General features: G+C 39.9%; 1 protein-coding gene across 1 annotated transcript in view; it reads right to left on the bottom strand.

Moving 5' to 3' along the window:
* The window catches only part of SNRK (SNF related kinase), a 152,617-nt gene that overhangs the window by 84,350 nt on the left and 46,516 nt on the right, over positions 1-21,751 (bottom strand). Inside the window, exon 2 of the mRNA XM_053714267.1 lies at positions 3,969-4,663. Within this exon, the coding sequence (XP_053570242.1) occupies positions 3,969-4,557 (589 nt within the window). The 5' untranslated portion in view covers positions 4,558-4,663. The remainder of the gene's footprint in view (positions 1-3,968; positions 4,664-21,751) is intronic.

Consider the following 21,751-nt stretch of genomic DNA (forward strand, 5'->3'; position numbering starts at 1 on the left):
ATTTAATTCTCAAGTATGGACAAATCCTGGGCCTGGCCGCTTTGAAAGGCCCTACGCTTGCGCTTAGCAGAACGTGGTAAGGCGTGGATCACTTTTGAAACAGCCGTCTGCAGTAGATATGCAAAATCTGGCGGCCAACATATCTCTCCCGAAGAAGCGACAGTCGGACCCCGGGGCGCTGCATGTGCAATAGCGGACTCAACTCAGGAACGCGAGAACCCTTAGAGGTGTCAGTGGTACTAGACACTTTTATTTTTAGATGTCTCGACCCTCTCAAGGCATGTGGAACATAACTGGGCAGGCTGGTCTACCAGAACCTCACAAACACAGATATGAGACTTTGTTAAAGAGGGAGTACCCTCTAACGCATCAGAATCCTCCATAGCTTGCGCTATATTAGATAAAAGAGAAAATAACAGCCAATGGCCGGGGCACTCCACCACCTCCTATGACCCGGACTACAGAAACCGATTTGTCTCCTCCGTCGCAGATCAGACCGGAAGTGAAGACACCCCACCAGGTCACACGGGAGCCTCGCAGAACCGCACCTGCTTAAAGGAGAAAATGCGCCAAAAAAAGGCTGCGCAAAAACTCCCGGAAAAAGAACCTGATAGTTCCACACATTGCCAGAGCCTCATCCTGCACAAGCGCAGCAATGACACAAAAAATATCATGTATAAACCCCCCTGTTCAATAACCCCCTACCAGCATATTAACCCATGATTCTGTAAAGATAAAAGGGCGCCACACTGTGACCCTGTCTTCTATGTTAAAATTGTGTATAAAATGAAACAATCTTACCAGAATCCATGCCGTGAAACAGGAACAAGGCCTTTAAAGTGTGACAGGTCATAGCAGCGGTCCTGACATGGACTTGAGAGAAGAAAGCAGTCTGTGAAGCACATCAACGCCTATTGCTGTAGGAGCTGTTAATATGAATCGGGATGGTTTCGCAAGAGAGAGACTCTCCCTGCATCTCTGGACTCTAACTTTCACCCAAGCCCTCACTGAGAAGCCTTATAGGGCGACTTAAAACTCTTGTCCCATTGCGAAGAGTAATACCCTCCATAAGAGACCTCTGAATCTTCGGTACCTCTCTGCCACCTCCTGTGACAAAAGGCAAAAAATGACTGGGGGATGAGGGGAGTGGGAGAGGAATTTAAGCCTTTGGCTTGGGTGTCTTTGCCTCCTCCTGGTGGCCAGGTTCTTAATTCCCAATAGTAATGAATCAAGCCGTGGACTCTCCTCCCCTTTAGATGGAAAATCCAATTTACTTATTTTATCAAATTTGCTTTGTTACTATAGTATTCTTTGTTGAAGAGATACCTAGGTAGCTATCTGGAAAACTGCATGGCAGTAAATAGTGCTGTCATCTAGTGCTCTTGCAAATGGATAACATTCTTGCAAAACTGCTGCCATATAGTGCTCCAGAAATGGGCCAGTTCCTTAGCATACGTCCCTGGTTTTCAACAAAAGATACCAAGAAAACAAGGATAAATTGATCTTAGTAAAGTAAATAAGAAAGTTGTTTAAAATCTCATGTTCTACCTAAATCATGGAAGAAGAAAAATGTGGGTTTCTTATCCATTTAACAGTTAACACCGGACATGAATTTTATTAGTACAGCCATGCTAGTGCTTCTACTATGGTACAAACAAATGCTAGTTAGGGCATTTGAAGGAGGACACTAATTAAAATACCTTTAGTAATCATGTCAAAAAGGACCTTGTGAAACAATCTGAGGATATGTTGTTCTCCTGAGTGCTGAAAAACTTTCCAAGAACCAAACTAAGAACAATATATATCAGTACATCACACACTGACCAGATTTTCACACACTTCTCTGAAATCAAATCATTTTCATCCAAAGCAAAACAAGGCAGACCTAAAGTAACCACACCATCAGAAGAACAGTAATAAGGCATCATAAAATATAAGTCATATACACCCACAATTTAAACTTGGATGAACCAGGAACATCCTACCCTTAATAAGCAAAAGAACAGTCAAAAAATGACTGGCAAAGTGCAGTCTTCATAGGAAAGTGGTAGTCTAAATTTTGGCGAAAATACAAGGTCTATATTTGAATATGGGCCAAACAATTGAAAGGACAAATAATAATTTGAAATTTATGGTTGCAACTACAGAGTTTATGTAAGAAGACAGCAGCACGAGAGGCTAATCCAACATTGTAATAAACCTACAATACAATATCTATGGTGCGAGACATATTCAGGTGTGGGGACAATCACACTTTGACCATAGACATATACCAATCTATTCTGCACAGCCAAGCTGAGCCACCCCTTCTGGCATTACGTTGTGTGGAAGAGGATTTACTTTCCAGCAGAACAATCATAAATACAGACCAAAACAGCGCCAAGTATTTCTAAAGTCCAAGGAAGAGCTAATAAACCAGAATTTCCTCACACAATCACTTGACGTCAACGGCATTTTAAACAAACCTGGGAACAATGAAAAGAGAAAGGGAAATAAACTATGGCATCTCTATACACTCTCTGGGATGCTCTAAAATGTTGATTGTAAAATTCTGCACACAATTGTAAAATCAATGCCAGTTAAACTCTAAGGCAGCTTATGATTGTATTGTGTTTTCTTTTGGTTTGATTACATGTCTTGTACACTTTGAAAATTAAATGATAAAAAAAACACTAAAGGCAGATGGTGCTTATACCAAATACTAAGAATTTATTTCTCCACAGGGCCTTTTTAGCTAACTTTACTGACCACCCGGGTAACACTAGAATATTAAATGTTTGCAATGTTTGTTGCTCAAATTATCGTTAAATCAATTTATGCTAAATTACGCAATTAATTTGGGCTTTGGATAGCTTCAGCAACATTTATAAATGAAAGAAAATGTTAAAATAGTATTACACCCACCGGCTATTTCATAATGCCACCCATGACAAACATTTCTGTGGCGAACACTATGTAAGAACGTACATACATATATTTATAACCTTCCTCCTTTTTCCTATCTTTCTCATTAGCTAGTTAAGCTTTACTAGGGATGTCTTGTGGAGTCCAACAGGGTACTGAAATAGTTTTTTTTTTTATGGAGTAGTTCTACCACGATGGCCTCTTTTAGCCCATTCTGATTGGTTCCCAATAACAGGCCCCTATATGGTGCCTCAATATGCATACTGGGTGACCGGAAATATAACCGATACCTAGATTAGAAATAGGGATTAGTGGGGATCTATATTGTACATATATTGAACATTGGCAGCATGGTTAGATGGGGCACAGTTTTTGTTATGTCCCTGTATTGATATATGGCGAACACATTTCTGTGAGCTGGTGCAGACTGAAGTGTAGGTACTGTGATAACTTGTTAGAAGATTATACTTGGTGATAAGTGGTTAAGCAAACAGTTTGATTTTGATTTATTTGTTTTATGGTATAGGTCAGGGGTCAGCAACCTTGGTTTTCCAGATGTTGTAGAACTACATTTCCTACAATGCTTAGGCAGCTTAAAGACACTTAAGCATCATGGAAAATGTAGTTCTAAAACATCTGGAGAGCCAAGGTTGCTGACCCCTGGTATAGGTAATGTGTGCTGCTGTGATATCTGTAGGCTCAGGGGAGTAACTTAAACAACATGCAAATACGCAGGTAGGTCTATTCACTTTGAGTTTAGGGTCTCATATTTGGCTTATGGAAGTTTGTGAAGGTATTGCCTTTAAATTGCTATTGATCACTATTTCATTTGACTGTTATATTCCTGATACTGTTCACAAATGTAATATGAACCAAGGTGGGGTTTTTTTGTATTGCACACAATGAAACAAAGAAGTGCACATTTCACTAAATAAAATACAGTCACGCTTGGTTTGTTTGTGTGCTGAATCTATTACCAAACAGTAGATTCATTAAATATTAGCAATTTAAGTGATTTTCACAAAGGAATTTAAATGTAAAATTTAGAAAGAATGTACACATACCTACTGCTGGAGCATCATACTCATCACCAAGCAGTATTTCTGGAGCAGAATAAGCAAGTGATCCACAGCTTGTTGTCAGCTTCTTCCCAGGCTGGAACTTGTTGCTGAAGCCAAAATCAGTCAGCTTCACAAGTCCCTGCTTCTCAAAGAAGACCACGTTCTCTGGTTTAAGGTCCCGATGGACAACATGAAGCTTGTGGCAGTAGGATATTGCATGAACTATTTGAGCAAAATATTTCTTGGCCAGATCTTCACTAAGACCTTCTTCATGCTTCATGATATAATCATACATATCGCCTCCATCTCCTAATTCCAAGATAAGATATAGTTTGGTCTGTGTATCAATTACTTCATATAGGCGAACTATGTTAGGATGTTGTACGAGTTTCATGCATCTCACCTCTTGAAAAAGATGACCTGTGGCTAGAGAGTCTAATTTAGTCTTATCTATTACTTTCACTGCTACCTTCTCCCCTGTAAAAACATGTCGAGCAAGTTTAACTACAGCGAAATGTCCTCTACCTAAGGTTTTATCCAAGTCATAAAGTCCAGCTATCTTCCCATCATATCCTCGCTTAAAACCTGCCATGCTGTCCAAGGTTGCCAAATCTCCTGATGTTTTAGTAGTTGGGTATTTCTCATAAAAGAATATCTGAAGCAAATAAGGAATGCATTTTTACAGCCCACAAACACATCTGTAAGGGAAAAGAAAACACTGTTAGGACTATAAAAAGTAAAGCTATGGAGTTGTAGAATACAAAAAGCAAACAAAAATTCTAAAAACCACCATCAGAATTTTACTAACAAAATAAGCTGAAGCTTACGATGATTCTGAGGTCTCAGGGATACGTATAAAAGCATAGATTTGAGGCAGGTTTAAAAAACAAACAAAAAACAACACGTTTATTGAAGAATACATATCAACAATAAAACAAAACAGGCATCATCACATCTAACGCCTTAGTGTGGCTTTAATCATAGTAAAATATCTACACACACAGTCATGAAGTACATAAAAAATGCCTCCTAAGAACGACAAAGTTATGGTTTAGATTTACTTTGCTTTAAAAACAAAAATTTCCAAACCTACCAGAACAGGCAGAATCATCCACACAGCATTGTGAGACAATCTTAAACTAAAATAAAAAACCCTTGCATGTCAGACAGCACTACTTTTTTTTAATATTGCTGTTCTGAATAAAGTGATTTTTTTTTTATTACTACACTTGAAGAGGTTTATCAGTCTCTAATAATACAGCAGAGGAAGTTCTTAAAGGGACAGTCTACACCAGAATTTTTATTGTTTTAAAAACAGAATTTATGCTTACCTGATAAATTACTTTCTCCAACGGTGTGTCCGGTCCACGGCGTCATCCTTACTTGTGGGAAATATCTCTTCCCCAACAGGAAATGGCAAAGAGTCCCAGCAAAGCTGGCCATATAGTCCCTCCTAGGCTCCGCCCACCCCAGTCCTGACCGACGGACAGGAGGAAAATATAGGAGAAACCATATGGTACCGTGGTGACTGTAGTTAAGAGAAAATAATTCATCAGACCTGATTAAAAAACCAGGGCGGGCCGTGGACCGGACACACCGTTGGAGAAAGTAATTTATCAGGTAAGCATAAATTCTGTTTTCTCCAACATTGGTGTGTCCGGTCCACGGCGTCATCCTTACTTGTGGGAACCAATACCAAAGCTTTTAGGACACGGATGAAGGGAGGGAGCAAATCAGGTTACCTAAACAGAAGGCACAACGGCTTGCAAAACCTTTCTCCCAAAAATAGCCTCCGAAGAAGCAAAAGTATCAAATTTGTAAAATTTGGCAAAAGTGTGCAGTGAAGACCAAGTCACTGCCTTACATATTTGATCAACAGAAGCCTCGTTCTTGAAGGCCCATGTGTTAGCCACAGCCCTAGTGGAGTGAGCTGTGATTCTTTCAGGAGGCTGCCGTCCGGCAGTCTCGTAAGCCAATCGGATGATGCTTTTAAGCCAAAAGGAAAGAGAGGTAGAAGTCGCTTTTTGACCTCTCCTTTTACCAGAATAGACGACAGAGAAGATGTTTGTCTGAAATCTTTTGTAGCTTCTAAATCGAATTTTAGAGCACGGACTACGTCCAAATTGTGTAACAAACGTTCCTTCTTTGAAACTGGATTCGGACACAAAGAAGGTACAACTATCTCCTGGTTAATATTTTTGTTAGAAACAACCTTTGGAAGAAAACCAGGCTTAGTACGCAAAACCACCTTATCTGCATGGAACACCAGATAGGGCGGAGAACACTGCAGAGCAGATAACTCTGAAACTCTTCTAGCAGAAGAAATAGCAACCAAAAACAAAACTTTCCAAGATAACAACTTAATATCTATGGAATGTAGAGGTTCAAACGGAACCCCTTGAAGAACTGAAAGAACTAGATTTAAACTCCAGGGAGGAGTCAAAGGTCTGTAAACAGGCTCGATCCTAACCAGAGCGTGAACAAATGCTTGAACATCTGGCATAGCTGCCAGTCATTTGTGTAGTAAGACAGATAAGGCAGAAATCTGTCCCTTTAGAGAACTCGCAGATAATCCTTTATCCAAACCTTCTTGCAGAAAGGAAAGAATCTTAGGAATCTTTACCTTATTCCAAGGGAATCCCTTGGATTCACACCAGCAGATATATCTTTTCCATATTTTATGGTAAATCTTTCTAGTTACCGGTTTTCTGGCCTGAACCAGAGTATCAATCACCGAATCTGAAAACCCACGCTTTGATAGAATCAAGCGTTCAATCTCCAAGCCGTCAGCTGGAGGGAGACCAGATTTGGATGTTTGAATGGACCCTGAACAAGAAGGTCCTGTCTCAAAGGTAGCTTCCATGGTGGAACCGATGACATATTCACCAGGTCTGCATACCAAGTCCTGCGTGGCCACGCAGGAGCTATCAAGATCACCGAGACCCTCTCCTGTTTGATCCTGGCTACCAGCCTGGGAATGAGAGGAAACGGTGGGAACACATAAGCTAGGTTGAAGGTCCAAGGCGCTACTAGTGCATCCACTAGAGTCGCCTTGGGATCCCTGGATCTGGACCCGTAGCAAGGAACTTTGAAGTTCTGACGAGACGCCATCAGATCCATGTCTGGAATGCCCCATAATTGAGTCAACTGGGCAAAAATCTCCGGGTGGAGTTCCCACTCCCCCGGATGGAATGTCTGACGAATGAGATAATCCGCTTCCCAGTTTTCCACACCTGGGATGTGGATCGCAGATAGATGGCAGGAGTGATTCTCCGCCCATTGTATTATTTTGGTTACTTCCTTCATCGCCAGGGGACTCCTTGTTCCCCCCTGATGATTGATATACGCAACAGTCGTCATGTTGTCTGATTGGAATCTTATGAATCTGGCCTTTGCAAGCTGAGGCCAAGCCCTGAGAGCATTGAATATCTCTCTTAGTTCCAGAATGTTTATAGGAAGAAGAGACTCTTCCCGAGACCATAGTCCCTGAGCTTTCAGGGATTCCCAGACCGCACCCCAGCCCACTAGACTGGCGTCGGTCGTGACAATGACCCACTCTGGTCTGCGGAAGCTCATTCCCTGGGATAGGTGGTCCAGGGATATCCACCAACGGAGTGAATCTCTGGTCTTCTGATCTACTTGAATCACTGGAGACAAATCTGTATAGTCCCCATTCCACTGTTTCAGCATGCACAGTTGTAATGGTCTTAAATGAATTCGCGCAAAAGGAACTATGTCCATTGCTGCAACCATCAACCCTACTACTTCCATGCACTGAGCTATGGAAGGACGTGGAACAGAATGAAGAACTTGACAAGCGCTTAGAAGTTTTGACTTTCTGACATCTGTCAGAAAGATCCTCATTTCTAAGGAATCTATTATTGTTCCCAGGAAGGGAACTCTTGTTGACGGAGACAGAGAACTTTTTTCTATGTTCACCTTCCATCCGTGAGATCTGAGAAAGGCCAGAACGATGTCTGTATGAGCCTTTGCTTTTGAAAGGGACGACGCTTGTATTAGAATGTCGTCCAAGTATGGTACTACTGCAATGCCCCTCTGTCTTAGAACCGCTAGAAGGGACCCGAGTACCTTTGTGAAAATCCTTGGAGCAGTGGCTAATCCGAATGGGAGGGCCACAAACTGGTAATGTTTGTCCAGAAAGGCGAACCTTAGGAACTGATGATGTTCTTTGTGGATAGGAATATGTAGGTACGCATCCTTTAGATCCGCGGTAGTCATAAATTGACCTTCCTGGATAGTGGGTAGAATCGTTCGAATGGTTTCCATTTTGAACGATGGTACCCTGAGAAATTTGTTTAGGATCTTTAAATCCAGAATTGGTCTGAAGGTTCCCTCTTTTTTGGGAACTACGAACAGATTTGAGTAAAATCCCATTCCTTGTTCCGTCATTGGAACTGGGTGTATCACTTCCATCTTTAGCAGGTCTTCTACACAATGTAAGAACGCCTGTCTCTTTATTTGGTTTGAGGATAAGTGAGACATGTGGAACCTTCCCCTTGGGGGTAGTTCCTTGAATTCCAGAAGATAACCCTGAGAAACTATTTCTAGCGTCCAGGGATCCTGAACATCTCTTGCCCAAGCCTGAGCAAAGAGAGAGAGAGAGTCTGCCCCCCACTAGATCCGGTCCCGGATCGGGGCTACTCCTTCATGCTGTTTTGTTAGCGGTAGCAGGCTTCTTGGTCTGCTTACCCTTGTTCCAGCCTTGCATCGGTTTCCAGGCTGGTTTGGACTGTGAGGCATTACCCTCTTGCTTAGAGGATGCAGAATTAGAGGCCGGTCCGTTCCTGAAATTACGAAAGGAACGAAAATTAGACTTATTCTTGGCCTTGAAAGGCCTATCTTGTGGGAGGGCGTGGCCCTTTCCCCCAGTGATGTCTGAGATAATCTCTTTTAATTCTGGTCCAAAGAGAGTTTTACCCTTGAAGGGGATGTTAAGCAATTTTGTCTTGGATGATACATCCGCTGACCAAGACTTTAGCCAAAGCGCTCTGAGCGCCACAATTGCAAACCATGAATTTTTCGCCGCTAATCTAGCTAATTGCAAAGCGGCATCTAGAATAAAAGAGTTTGCCAACTTAAGTGCGTGAACTCTGTCCATAACCTCCTCATATGGAGTCTCTCTACTGAGCGACTTTTCTAGTTCCTCGAACCAGAACCACGCTGCTGTAGTGACAGGAAAAATGCACGAAATGGGTTGTAGAAGGTAACCTTGCTGTACAAAAATCTTTTTAAGCAAACCTTCCAATTTTTTATCCATAGGATCTTTGAAAGCACAACTATCTTCGATAGGAATAGTAGTGCGCTTGTTTAGAGTAGAAACTGCCCCCTCGACCTTAGGGACTGTCTGCCATAAGTCCTTTCTGGGGTCGACCATAGGAAATAATTTCTTAAATATAGGAGGGGGAACAAAAGGTATGCCGGGCTTCTCCCACTCCTTATTCACTATGTCCGCCACCCGCTTGGGTATAGGAAAAGCGTCGGGGTGCACCGGAACCTCTAGGAACTTGTCCATCTTGCATAATTTTTCTGGATGGACCAAGTTGTCACAATCATCCAGAGTAGATAACACCTCCTTAAGCAGTGCGCGGAGATGTTCTAATTTAAATTTAAATGTCACAACATCAGGTTCAGCCTGTTGAGAAATTTTTTCTGAATCTGAAATTTCCCCATCTGACAAAACCTCCCTCATGGCCCCTTCAGATTGGTGTGAGGGTATGACAGAACAATTATCATCAGCGCCCTCCTGCTCTTCAGTGTTTAAAACAGAGCAATCGCGCTTTCTCTGATATGCAGGCATTTTGGATAAAATATTTGCTATGGAGTTATCCATTACAGCCGTCAATTGTTGCATGGTAATAAGCATTGGCGCGCTAGAAGTACTAGGGGCCTCCTGCGTGGGCAAAACTGGCGTAGACACAGAAGGAGATGATGTAGAACCATGTCTACTCCCTTCATCTGAGGAATCATCTTGGGCAATTTCATTATTTGTGGCAGTACTGTCCTTACTTTGTTTGGACGCTATGGCACAATTATCACACAATTTTGAAAAGGGGAAGACACATTGGCTTTCATACATATAGAACATAGCTTATCTGAAGGCACAGACATGTTAAACAGGCTTAAACTTGTCAATAAAGCACAAAAACCATTTTAAAACAAAACCGTTACTGTCTCTTTAAATTTTAAACAGAGCACACTTTATTACTGAATATGTGAAAATATATGAAGGAATTGTTCAAAAATTTACCCAAATTTCACCACAGTGTCTTAAAGCATTAAAAGTATTGCACACCAATTTTTAGAGCTTTAACCCTTAAAATAACGAAACCGGAGCCGGTTACAGATTTAACCCCTATACAGTCCCAGCTACAGCCTTTGCTGTGACTTTACCAAGCCCAGAGGGGAATACGATACCAAATGACGCCTTCTAGGAACTTTTCCAACTACTCTCAGGTCCTCACACATGCATCTGCATGTCTTGCACTCAAAAACAACTGCGCAGTAAAGGCGCGAAAATGAGGCTCAGCCTACAACTGGGAAGGCCCTCCCTGATTGGAAAAGGTGTCTAACATAGTGCCTGACGTTAAAAAACGTTCCCCAAGTTTATAAGTGTGAATTATCAGCATAAACATGTATAAAATGTCCAAATAAAGCAATCGATTTAGCCCATAAAAGTGTCTACCAGTTTTATAGCCCATATTAAGCCCTTTATTCTGTTTGAAACTAAGAAAATGGCTTACCGGTCCCCATGAGGGGAAATGACAGCCTTCCAGCATTACACAGTCTTGTTAGAAATATGGCTAGTCATACCTTAAGCAGAAAAGTCTGCTAACTGTTTCCCCCAACTGAAGTTACTTCATCTCAACAGTCCTATGTGGAAACAGCAATCGATTTTAGTTACTGTCTGCTAAAATCATCTTCCTCTCACAAACAGAAATCTTCATCCTTTTCTGTTTCAGAGTAAATAGTACATACCAGCACTATTTTAAAATAATAAACTCTTGATAGTAGAATAAAAAAAAAAAAAACTACAACTAAACACCACATACTCTTAACCATCTCCGTGGAGATGTTGCCTGTGCAACGGCAAAGAGAATGACTGGGGTAGGCGGAGCCTAGGAGGGACTATATGGCCAGCTTTGCTGGGACTCTTTGCCATTTCCTGTTGGGGAAGAGATATTCCCACAAGTAAGGATGACGCCGTGGACCGGACACACCAATGTTGGAGAAATTGCATGCTCTTTCTAAATCATGAAAGAAAAAATGTGTGTTTCACTTCTCTTTAATGTGTTTCCAATAACTTTTTTTTACTAGCTGCAGTATATAAAATATGAGAATTTCCTTTAAAGGTTTATTTGTGTATATGAATTAGCTGGTTTTGTGTTTTGAAGCCACAACCTAATAAAATGGGTTAAGCTTGTAAGTATAATCAGATCTCATTACTTTATCACATTGTGTACATATACCTGCTTTTTTATCTTATATCTGTCTATAAACCAATCACCAATACTTGGAGAGAACAATGGAAAATCAACATTTTATTACCTTATCTCTTCTATAACCCACTGGGAGTGCAATTGCTTCTACTGGCTGTGTTAACACAGCTTGGTCTGGAGGCCAAAAACTTTCAGGATGGGTGGGGATACCACAGGCTAAATCAACTATTTCAAATGCCAATATAAGGGTAATGGAAATACTTGTAAACAATTTAATACACTCCAGCAGGTAAAGTGGATCATTGGGAACAAATTAAAGGGGAGACATTTTTTGAGTAAACTGTCCCTTTAAGTTAAAGGGGCATGTAACTCAAAGAGCTAGGTAAGCTCAAGAGCTGGAAGCTAGCTGCTGATTGGTGGCTGCACATATATACCTCATTGTTGACTTACTGATGTGTTTTCTTTCATGATTCACAGAATATGATATTTTAAACAACTTTCCAACTTACTTTTATCATCTAAATTTGCTTCATTTTCTTGATATACTTTTGTAAAAATATTACCTAGGGAGGCTAAGGAGCAGCAATGCATTACTGGGAGTTGGCTGATTGGTAGCAGCACACATATGCCTGTTGTCATTGGCTCACCAGATGTGTTCAACTAGCTCACAGTAGTGGACTGCTGCCCCTTCACAAAGGATACTAAGATGAACAAAGCAAATTAAACTATAGAAGTCAATTGCAAAATTGTATGCTCTGTGTGAATCCTAAAAGATTTTTTTTTTTGGGGGGGGGGGGGGGGGGTTCATATCCCTTAAAGTGAAAGCAATCATAGAGAGGGTGGATAATAAAGCAACGTGCAAGAGAAATGCAGCACCTCAATCACTAAACGTGGTACTTCTAGTCAAGATTACAGTGTACAAGTGAAAGGTTTGACATGAACCATACAAATTAGTCTGGTTTTAGTGGCTTTTTTTTTAATCTTGTATAAATAATGTGTAAGCAAAATATTTAAACATTAGAACCATTTTGAGAACAAGAGTTCTAAAAAGAAACGAAAAAGCATCAAAACAAACTTAATTTGTGTTTTCTGATAATACATAATAAAATTATAGTTTTTCATGTCTTGGGTCTTAGTACAGAATGTACAATGACAACAAAAAAGCAGCACACAGAGAGGTTTTTTTACCCATTATAAATGCTAGTCTGTTCTTCTTATAAAAGGCAGCTTTATTAACCCAAACTGAGCTGAAATGATGTATTGATGTGTGAGAGCTACAAAGAAGGAGCAAGTAATCATTAGCTAATCATTAGCTAAGATTAAACGTACATGTATTCTTGGGATTAGGCCTGTCAAAAATAATCGTTTTGACGATGCATCGCAATGCGGCATGAAACGATTCTGCATCGATGCGCTGAGACGCGATAATCGATTAACGTTACCCACGTGACCAGCCTCCAGGAAACGTAAAAGAAAGTGCGCGAAAGTGCGCGGTACATCGTTTTGACGTCACTGACGTCACGTCACCCAATAAAGCAACATGGGCGCTCATGGGCGGTCTCTTGAAGTGCCGAAGTTACGCAGTAGGAGCAAAGCAGCAAAGCAGGAGTTTGTTGCCTGAGATTGATGATGGTACACGGCGGTATACTACAGCTACACGGCGGGCTCATTTTTATTTTGTGGGAGACAGAGGAGGAGACCTATGGTGAAAATTAGACTAACTAACTGTTTGTTTAGTTAATAGTTACCAAAACGTTGTACATTTTGCCAATGCCATGCCATAATTGCCATTGCCATGCCTGCCTATTGCCTCAACTGCCTACTACTTGCCAATAGGTAAACTAATTATTAACTTACTTAAAGAGCAAATCAATAAGGGGTACACAATCACATTTATTACACAATAAGGGGTAACAATTAAATACTTGCCTTATTTACTTAACGTAGTATGCTGAGCTGACTGAGGCTCAGGCTGCTGCATAATTAATTGCTGCATTATTGAATAATATTGCATATATAAAAAATGTATTATAAATAAATATAGTATACTATTATTGTCTAATAATGTCTCTATTAGTCTAATCTGTATCTATTATCTACATGTTTTTCACATGGATGGATGGCCTGGTCTGAAGTTCTAATATTTTAATAATATATTAATTCAAGAAAGTGCATGCAATTTTAAACAACTTTCCCTATTATATAATTTGCTTATCCTTTGTTGAAATGCATAGCCTCCTCCTTGTGCACAAAGTATTATATACTTAGTAAGTAATGTGTGTGCTGTGCGCAATGCATTGCTAATATGTCATCAACAAACGATATCTGAGAAGTATGAAGCAAATTAAATAATAGAAGAGTTAGTTATGATGTTTATTTAAAATTGTATTCTCTATCTGAATCATGAAAGTAAATGTTTGGGTTTTTGCACCTTTAAGTGTGTAATATATTACAGTAACTGTGTCAGTGAGTGAGTGATGTCCCCTGCAATTATCACAATGCAATTTGTTTTAAAATTTATGTTCGCAAAATGTATGGCATTGGCAAAGTAGTTGAAGTTACTAGTACTTGTTGATTTTACATTTGCGGCTTGACATTTTGACAACTGGAACTTAGTGTATTTTCTTTTTTTTTTAACACTGACAGAGTTTGACGTTGACAACAACATCATCCGTCACATATGTACATGTCATGCTAAAATGACAGAGGGAGACAAAAAAGATAGAGAGATAAAAAATGCACCTAGCATTTTAAAAGCAAGCATCTGGGCACATTTTGGATTTTATGAACATACTGGAAAGCACGAATTGGACAAGACACACGCGGTTTGTAAAGCCTGTCACACAAAAATTAAATACCTAGGGAATACTACTAACTTGAGAAATCACGTTAGACGTTTTCACTCTGAGATGCTAACCCCTGCCGCTGTCGCCAGTGCCACTGCCAAGGAAATAACAAGACTAGCTGAAGCTCATCAGCCAAGAATTGATGCAATGCTGTCAACTTTGCCACCCAACTCTGAAAAAGGGAAGAGAATAACCAAAGCTGTGGCAACTTTCATAGCGAAGGACCTACGGCCTTACTCTGTTGTGGAAAACCTTGGGTTTCGCAACCTGTTGAAGACACTAGAGCCACGTTATAAGATCCCGTCACGCAATCACTTAACAGAAAACGTTATACCTGCACTCTACCAAGAAACAAAAGCTCAGGTAATTGCATCAATGAGCCAAGCCAGTCGAGTCGCACTAACGTGTGATTCATGGACTTCAGTCACGACGGAGTCTTATGTAACAGTAACTGCACATTACATTAGCAAGGACTGGAAGATCTTGTCGCATGTGCTGCAAACGAGAGCAGTTTATGAGTCTCACACGGGTTCTCATCTGGCGGAGCTACTGTCTCGTGTCGTGGAAGAATGGCAGCTGTCCGATAAATCTGTAGTGCTTGTGACCGACAATGCTTCGAACATGATTGTTGCTGCTCAAGTTGGAAAATTCCCTCATGTAAAATGCTTCGCCCATACACTGAATCTCGCATCCCAGCGGGGCGCTGAAAGTGGCCACGCTCTCCAGGCTTTTAGGCAGAGTGCGACGAATATCAACATTTTTTCACCGCAGCACTACAGCAAACCACTGTCTGAAAGAAAAACAGAAATGTCTTGGCCTGAAGAATCATAAGCTAATAACTGATGTGACAACAAGGTGGAACAGCTCATATGACATGGTCGAGAGGTTCCTAGAACAGCAACCTGCAATCTGTGCCACATTGTTGTCTCCAGAAGTCAGAAAAAGTGAGTCAGATCTCTGCACTCTCAACGAAACAGATGTGTCAAATGCAGAGGATGCTGTGAGTGCATTAAAGCCAATGAAAGATGCAACCACACTGATGTCAGAAGAGCGCAATCCAACTGTTTCTCTCATTGCCCCTCTAAATGCACAACTGCTCCAGAACATGACAGACACCATGGGAGACACACCCATGATCCATGAGATCAAGAATGCCATCAAAACAGATCTCCTGAAGAGGTACAGCAGTGAGGCAGAGAAGAAGATACTTTATACAGCCTCTGCCCTGGATCCTCGTTTTAAGGGACTGCCTTTTATTCTCACAGAGGAGGAGAGATTGGAGATATACAGAGGAGTGACTGAGGAGGCTGCATCCTTGGAGGTAATTTTAATTGCATCATGTTTCTTGAATAGATGTGAGCTGTTGTATGCATTTATTTATGCATTACTGTCTCTCTGAGCACACACATAGCATTAGCTGGCTGGCTGCTCGAGGTAATAATGAATGCTATTTTTTCTATTCTTTTGTTCAAACACAGATTGAGTGTACTAGTACAGTTACATCTAGGAGGACAAACGTGGATGAAGTGCCACTGCCTGAGGGAAAAGAAACTCTGGAAGAAGAATCAGCCATCGAGGAGGATAACCCTTCTCCTCCCAAAAGAAAGTCCACATCGCTTCTCATGACTTTGCTGGGACAGTCTTTCACTGACACTGAAGGTACAATAGAACCCAAGACCCCCTATGCCAAGGCTGAAGAGGAAATAGAGAAATATTGTAAAGCCCCATCTCTGCCTCTCACTGAAGACCCTTTGAAATGGTGGCATGTACATGAGGTCATATTTCCCCTCCTCTCTCATTTGTCAAAGCGATACTTGTGTATCCCAGGTACAAGCGTGTCTGCAGAGCGGGTTTTCTCCACTGCAGGAGATGTGGTAACGGCTAAAAGAAGCACCCTCAAACCAGAGCATGTGGATCAACTAGTGTTCTTACAGAAAAACCTACATATTCCATAATTCTGAGTAGTGATTCAGGTTTATAATATTAATATTTAATGTTTTTTGGCACATCCAGAAGAAAGTGCTGTGTGCCCCACTGCCCAGTGCAGACTACTGTTAAGTTATTTTATATTTGTTACTGTTATATAGCTTATAGCTTTTTGAAAAATGAAGCTTAAAACCTTGAGTAAATCTTTGTTGGATCACAAAATATACTAGTACACTACACGACACGACCGACCACGTCACTCTGTCACAGTCACACACACACACACACAATACAAAAGAAACAACACACAACTGCACACACCTCATGTGTGCGTGTCAGTCAGTGTCACCCTTCACCATGATTCACTCTTTTTATGATGTGTGTTTTTTTTGGTATTGTTTGACTGTGTGTGACTGTGACTGTGTGTGTGTTGTGTAACAATATATTTGTGATCCCATAAAGATATTGATAATCAAAGTTAGTAAATCTAGTAGTTCAATGCTACTTCTTGTATAATGTCTATTACTACTTCTAGTGTTACTGTGATGTTTGCCAATCAGGAAGTGCTCTGTTTTGTAGATGTTGTGCTATTGTTACAGCACACCCCTGTATTGTTTGCAATGCAGTGAGTGCATAGTGCACACTGCATAAGGGATTATTAATATTATTCATTCACACTAAAAAATTGTCTATTTTAAATAGACCCTTTAAGAAAGATATCATATGTTTTTGTTTATGATCCCAATCCCAAATGCCATCCCACCCACTCCCAGGCAGATCTGTAGGGGTTAACCGAATATAACCAACCAGTTAACAATAACAATGTGTGTACTGCAGTGTCTAACTGTCTCTTTATGAGTGTGTGAGTGTGTCTGTGAGTGAGTGAGTGCCAGTTTGAAAAGTTTGTATGTATCTCATTCTCTATGAGTGTGTGTGAGATGAGTGTATTAACTGCCTTTGAATTTTTTTGTTTGTATGTGATTGTGTGTCTGTCCCAGTGTCACTGTCTAAGTGTCTATGAGTGTGAGTGTGACTGTGGCTGACTGTGGTGCCATTGAATGTTTTTGTTTGTGTGTGTGTCCCACTGTGTCTCTAGTGTCTGAGTGTCTAGTGAGTGTGACTGTCTAACTGTCTATGAGTGCACTATGCAGAGAGTGAGACTGAAGCCAAACCCCACTATAGGGGAAGGAAAAGCCTTGAGTAAACCTTGAGTAAATCTTTATTGGATCACAAATATACTGTACACTACAGACAGTACAGCACACACACAGTGCCACACACAACAGCACAATACAAAAATAAAGCACACACACCTCAGGTGAGTGGCGTGCCACCCTTTCTTCACCATGATTTACTCCTTGATGTCTGTGTCCTTTTTTATGTATTGTTTGTTTGTGTGTGACTGCTGTGTACTGTTCAGTGACAGACTCAGTCACTATTCAGTTGTGTGTAGTACTGCTTTAACAGTAACTAATAACTAACTAATTATATTTGTGATCCCATAAAGATAATATAATCATCAAGAAGAAACTGTAGTTATAGTAGTTCAGTTCAATGCTACTTGTTTTAAATGTCTCTCTCTCTAGTACTATTGTAAGTCTGTAACTGTGTAAACTAATTGTATATGTCACAATCACATGTGTGTTGTGTGCACACTCTGTGCTGTGTGTTGTGTTCCAGATTCTTCACGTGATGTTTGTTTGCCACAAATTGACAGTCATGAAGGCACAGTGGACTGCACCTGTAATTTTGTACCTATAAGGGATTTATGTTTTGTTTTCTGAGGACAATTTTCACACAAATAAGGTATTATGGTGGTAACTTAAGCTTAACCTATCTATTTGGGTTTTAATTTAATGTCTATTATATTATTATTACTAAGTAAGTAAAGAAATTAAATTAAAACCAACATAGATAGGTTAGACATTTATTTGTTGTTCATGTTTCTTTACAAGTGTATAGTGTACTACTTACTAATATATAATATATACATTTAAATATTTTCTTTTACTGAAGAAGTACACTGTGAGCACTGCACTTTTTACACTACGTACTCTGTAACTACAGTTTGATGCCATAATATTGTTTCCAAACCAATACAACAATTGCCATTTAGTATTTACTGTTCTATAAACTGTTGTTGTCTGCTGTGTTCAGACTTTGCCACAGGAAGAGTGTCCTTTTTTGAGCTAATAAAATAAAAAAAGAGTTTATTTCAATACTTTGACTTCTTGAATTTTTTTTTCTGAAAAATTTAAAAATTGGGCAGAAATAGTGCAGTAATCGTGATGCATCGCGATGCATCGTAGAATCGAATCGTATCGAATCGTTACGATGATAATCGTAATCGAATCGAATCGTGAGACAGGTGAAGATGCGCAGCTCTACTTGGGATGTGCTGTAATGGCAAAAAAATCCATGCCTAGTCCTAGTATTTGCCCTATATAAATAAATGATTTAAAAAGGAAATTTACAGATATAGCAATTATAGGTCTGTGAAAAGGAAATTGCATTTTTCTTTTAATGAAAAGGATCTGGGAAATACTGGTAAATCAATGTCTACCCACTTGAAGCAGAACCATATCCATACTGTGGGTAGATGCTCCCTGACCATCAGAAAGGGTAGTAACTATTCAGACATTGGAACCACCAGTCCTTCATATCCCCCCTTCCTGCTGGGCACTTCACACAGACTAGTAAGGTACTATATGGAAAAAGGGTGGAAAAACTAAAACCCTATAACTAAGCCATCAGTGCAGACAGCTATAAATTTTGGGTCAAGAAAAAAAACAAAGAAAGAAAATTGAGAACCTGTGAGTCTGGAGGGAAGACAATAATACTGCCTTGCAAGAACAACTATTGTTGGGCAAAGCTGAAACTTCTGCCATTTGATCTTCTGTTTAACTTGCATCGCTGTTCTGAATCTTCTTCTCGGGTCCCTGCAGTGTCAGTCTGCACAGGACTATGTGATTTGCTAAAGAGTTGTGTTCCCAGACAAGATGCAGTAACCCAGATGCTGCCCATGCTTCTCAGTGAGTACAGTCAGTATGATGTTAGCTTCAGGGTAAAAAAAAAAAAATGTTGGTGCCAATCCCTGTTTTATAGTAGGGACTAAGCACATGGGTTTGTCAACCTTAACATCTATAAGGTTAGCATGGATCCAAGGACCATCTGACTCTTGAGACTATACAAAAGGCATAAACACCCTCCTTAAAAAAGCACATTACAAACTAAAGTGCAATTAATTTTAGAAGGGACATAATATACAGGAGAAAGGTGTAACAGGAAGCCCAGAGCTTGGGTGCAAACACATTTCTGTGAATAATAAAGCCACAGAATGTTGGGAAACATTCTGCTAAAATTACATTTAAAAAAATGTCACAAGCTCCATTCTTCCACTTATTCCTGTAACCTCCGGGGTTACATAATATAACCATAATATAAACAAAAGGAGGTATAAAGTACTAAGTTAGCATGCTATAAAACCCTGAACAATCACAGTTCCAGACACAAAAAGGTATATGATGAAGTGGGGTTTCCCACCCCTTCTCTGCACCAGTACCTATATGGATTCTACAACAGTATACATTTGTTAGAAGTTTAGCCTCTTTCTGAAATATTAGAATTTACTGGCAGCAGCACGAAAACAAAGCAGAAATAGTGGATGACATTCATTCTCCAAACACCTACGATGGTGCAGAAAACCTTTAAATACAACTAAATTAGAGTAGAAATATCTCTCATTTCATAAAATGAGAATGACCAGTATACAGAGCACTGTTTACTGCTAGAAAACTAGTAAAAAGTAGTATAATTATTTGCATAGAAGTACCTCAAATGTATTATGCTTCTTTTAAAGGGACACTAAACCCAATTTTTTTCTTTCATGATTCAGATAGAGCATGAGATTTTAAGCACCTTTCTAATTTACTCCTATTATCAATTTTTCTTTGTTCTCATGTTATCTTGATTTGAAAAAGAAGTAGAACCGGACCATTTTTTGTTCAGCACCTAGGTAGCACATGCTGATTTGTGGCTAAATGTAGCAAACCAATCAGCAATTGCTACCGAGGTGCTGAACTAAAAATGGGCCGGCTCCTAACCTTTTATTACTGCTTTTTCAAATAAAGATAACATGAGAACAAAGAAAAATTCATAATAGGAGTAAATTAGAAAGTTGCTTAAAATTGCATGCTCTATCTGAATCATGAAAGAAAAACATTTGGGGTTAGTATCCCTTTAAGAGAAAGCATAGAAGCCATTTTTATAAAGGTACTAGAAATACCAGAATGAATTCTGGGTAAAATGTCTCATGGCAGTGAATAAGCTTTTACAAGCCTGGATACAGAGGAAGAATGTTTGCAAACTGCTGACACAAAAAAAGCAATTGACTTAAGAATTTATACCATCCTGTTTAACTGCTATTTTTACATTCACTTCATTCTTCTAAAGTCACTACATCTGTGCACTCCTTTTAGTGGGGATAGCCAGAACTTTTAGTGTTCAGGCTTTTCCCTATTTGGCGAGTATTTAGCAATAAAAAGGAATAATAGTATAATAGACATAACAGCGAAGTATACTACACAACCTAAATGGGTTTTAATGAGAGAGAGTACCTTCACAAACATATATAAAGATAACTAAATAAAACAAGTGTTTGCAAGGTCTAGTTCAATGTGCCTAAGCATTGCACCACAATTATAATTGCTAGAAAAAAAAATGCACTTTCAAATCTCCTGAATTCTGCATTAAAGGGACACTGAACCCAAATTTGTTTTGCAATTCAGATAGAGCATGCAATTTTAAACAACTAATTTACTACTATTATCAAATTTTCTTCATTCTCTTAGTATCTTTTTTGAAATGCAAGAATGTAAGTTTAGATGCCGGCCCATTTTTGGTGAACAACCTGGGTTGTTCTTGCTGATTGGTGGATAAATTCACCCACCAATAAACAAGTGCTGCCCAGTGTCTGAACCAACAAATTAGCTTAGATGCCTTCTTTTTCAAATAAAGATAGCAATAGAACAAAGAAAAATTAATAGGAGTAAATTAGAAAGTTGCTTACAATTGCATGGAAAGAACAAACCAGGCCGCTGCAGATCCCTGCGGGTGAGGGAAAGCCGAACGCCGCCAGAGCTGAGGGAGGAGACACAGAAACAGACCGGTGAGGTGCTAGCAAGACGGGGCTAAGCCTTAGCCGCAAAAGATACCAATGAACAAAGAAGGAGCAGCACTAGGGAGGCACGTTTCAAAAATAAAACCACTGTTTATTGGAAAAAGGTTAAAAACAGAGACAAAGAACAGGTAAATAAACCCTTACGCGTTTCGTGCCGCAAATGGGCACTTAATCATAGGGATCCCTATGATTAAGTGCCCATTTGCGGCACGAAACGCGTAAGGGTTTATTTACCTGTTCTTTGCTTCTGTTTTTAACCTTTTTCCAATAAACAGTGGTTTTATTTTTGAAACGTGCTTCCCGAGTGCTGCTCCTTCTTTGTTCATTGCTTACAATTGCATGCTCTATCTGAATCACAAAAGAAAAAATTTGGGTTCA

This window comes from Bombina bombina, chromosome 5 (genome assembly GCF_027579735.1).
Source record: "Bombina bombina isolate aBomBom1 chromosome 5, aBomBom1.pri, whole genome shotgun sequence".
NCBI classification, from domain to species: Eukaryota; Metazoa; Chordata; class Amphibia; order Anura; family Bombinatoridae; genus Bombina; species Bombina bombina.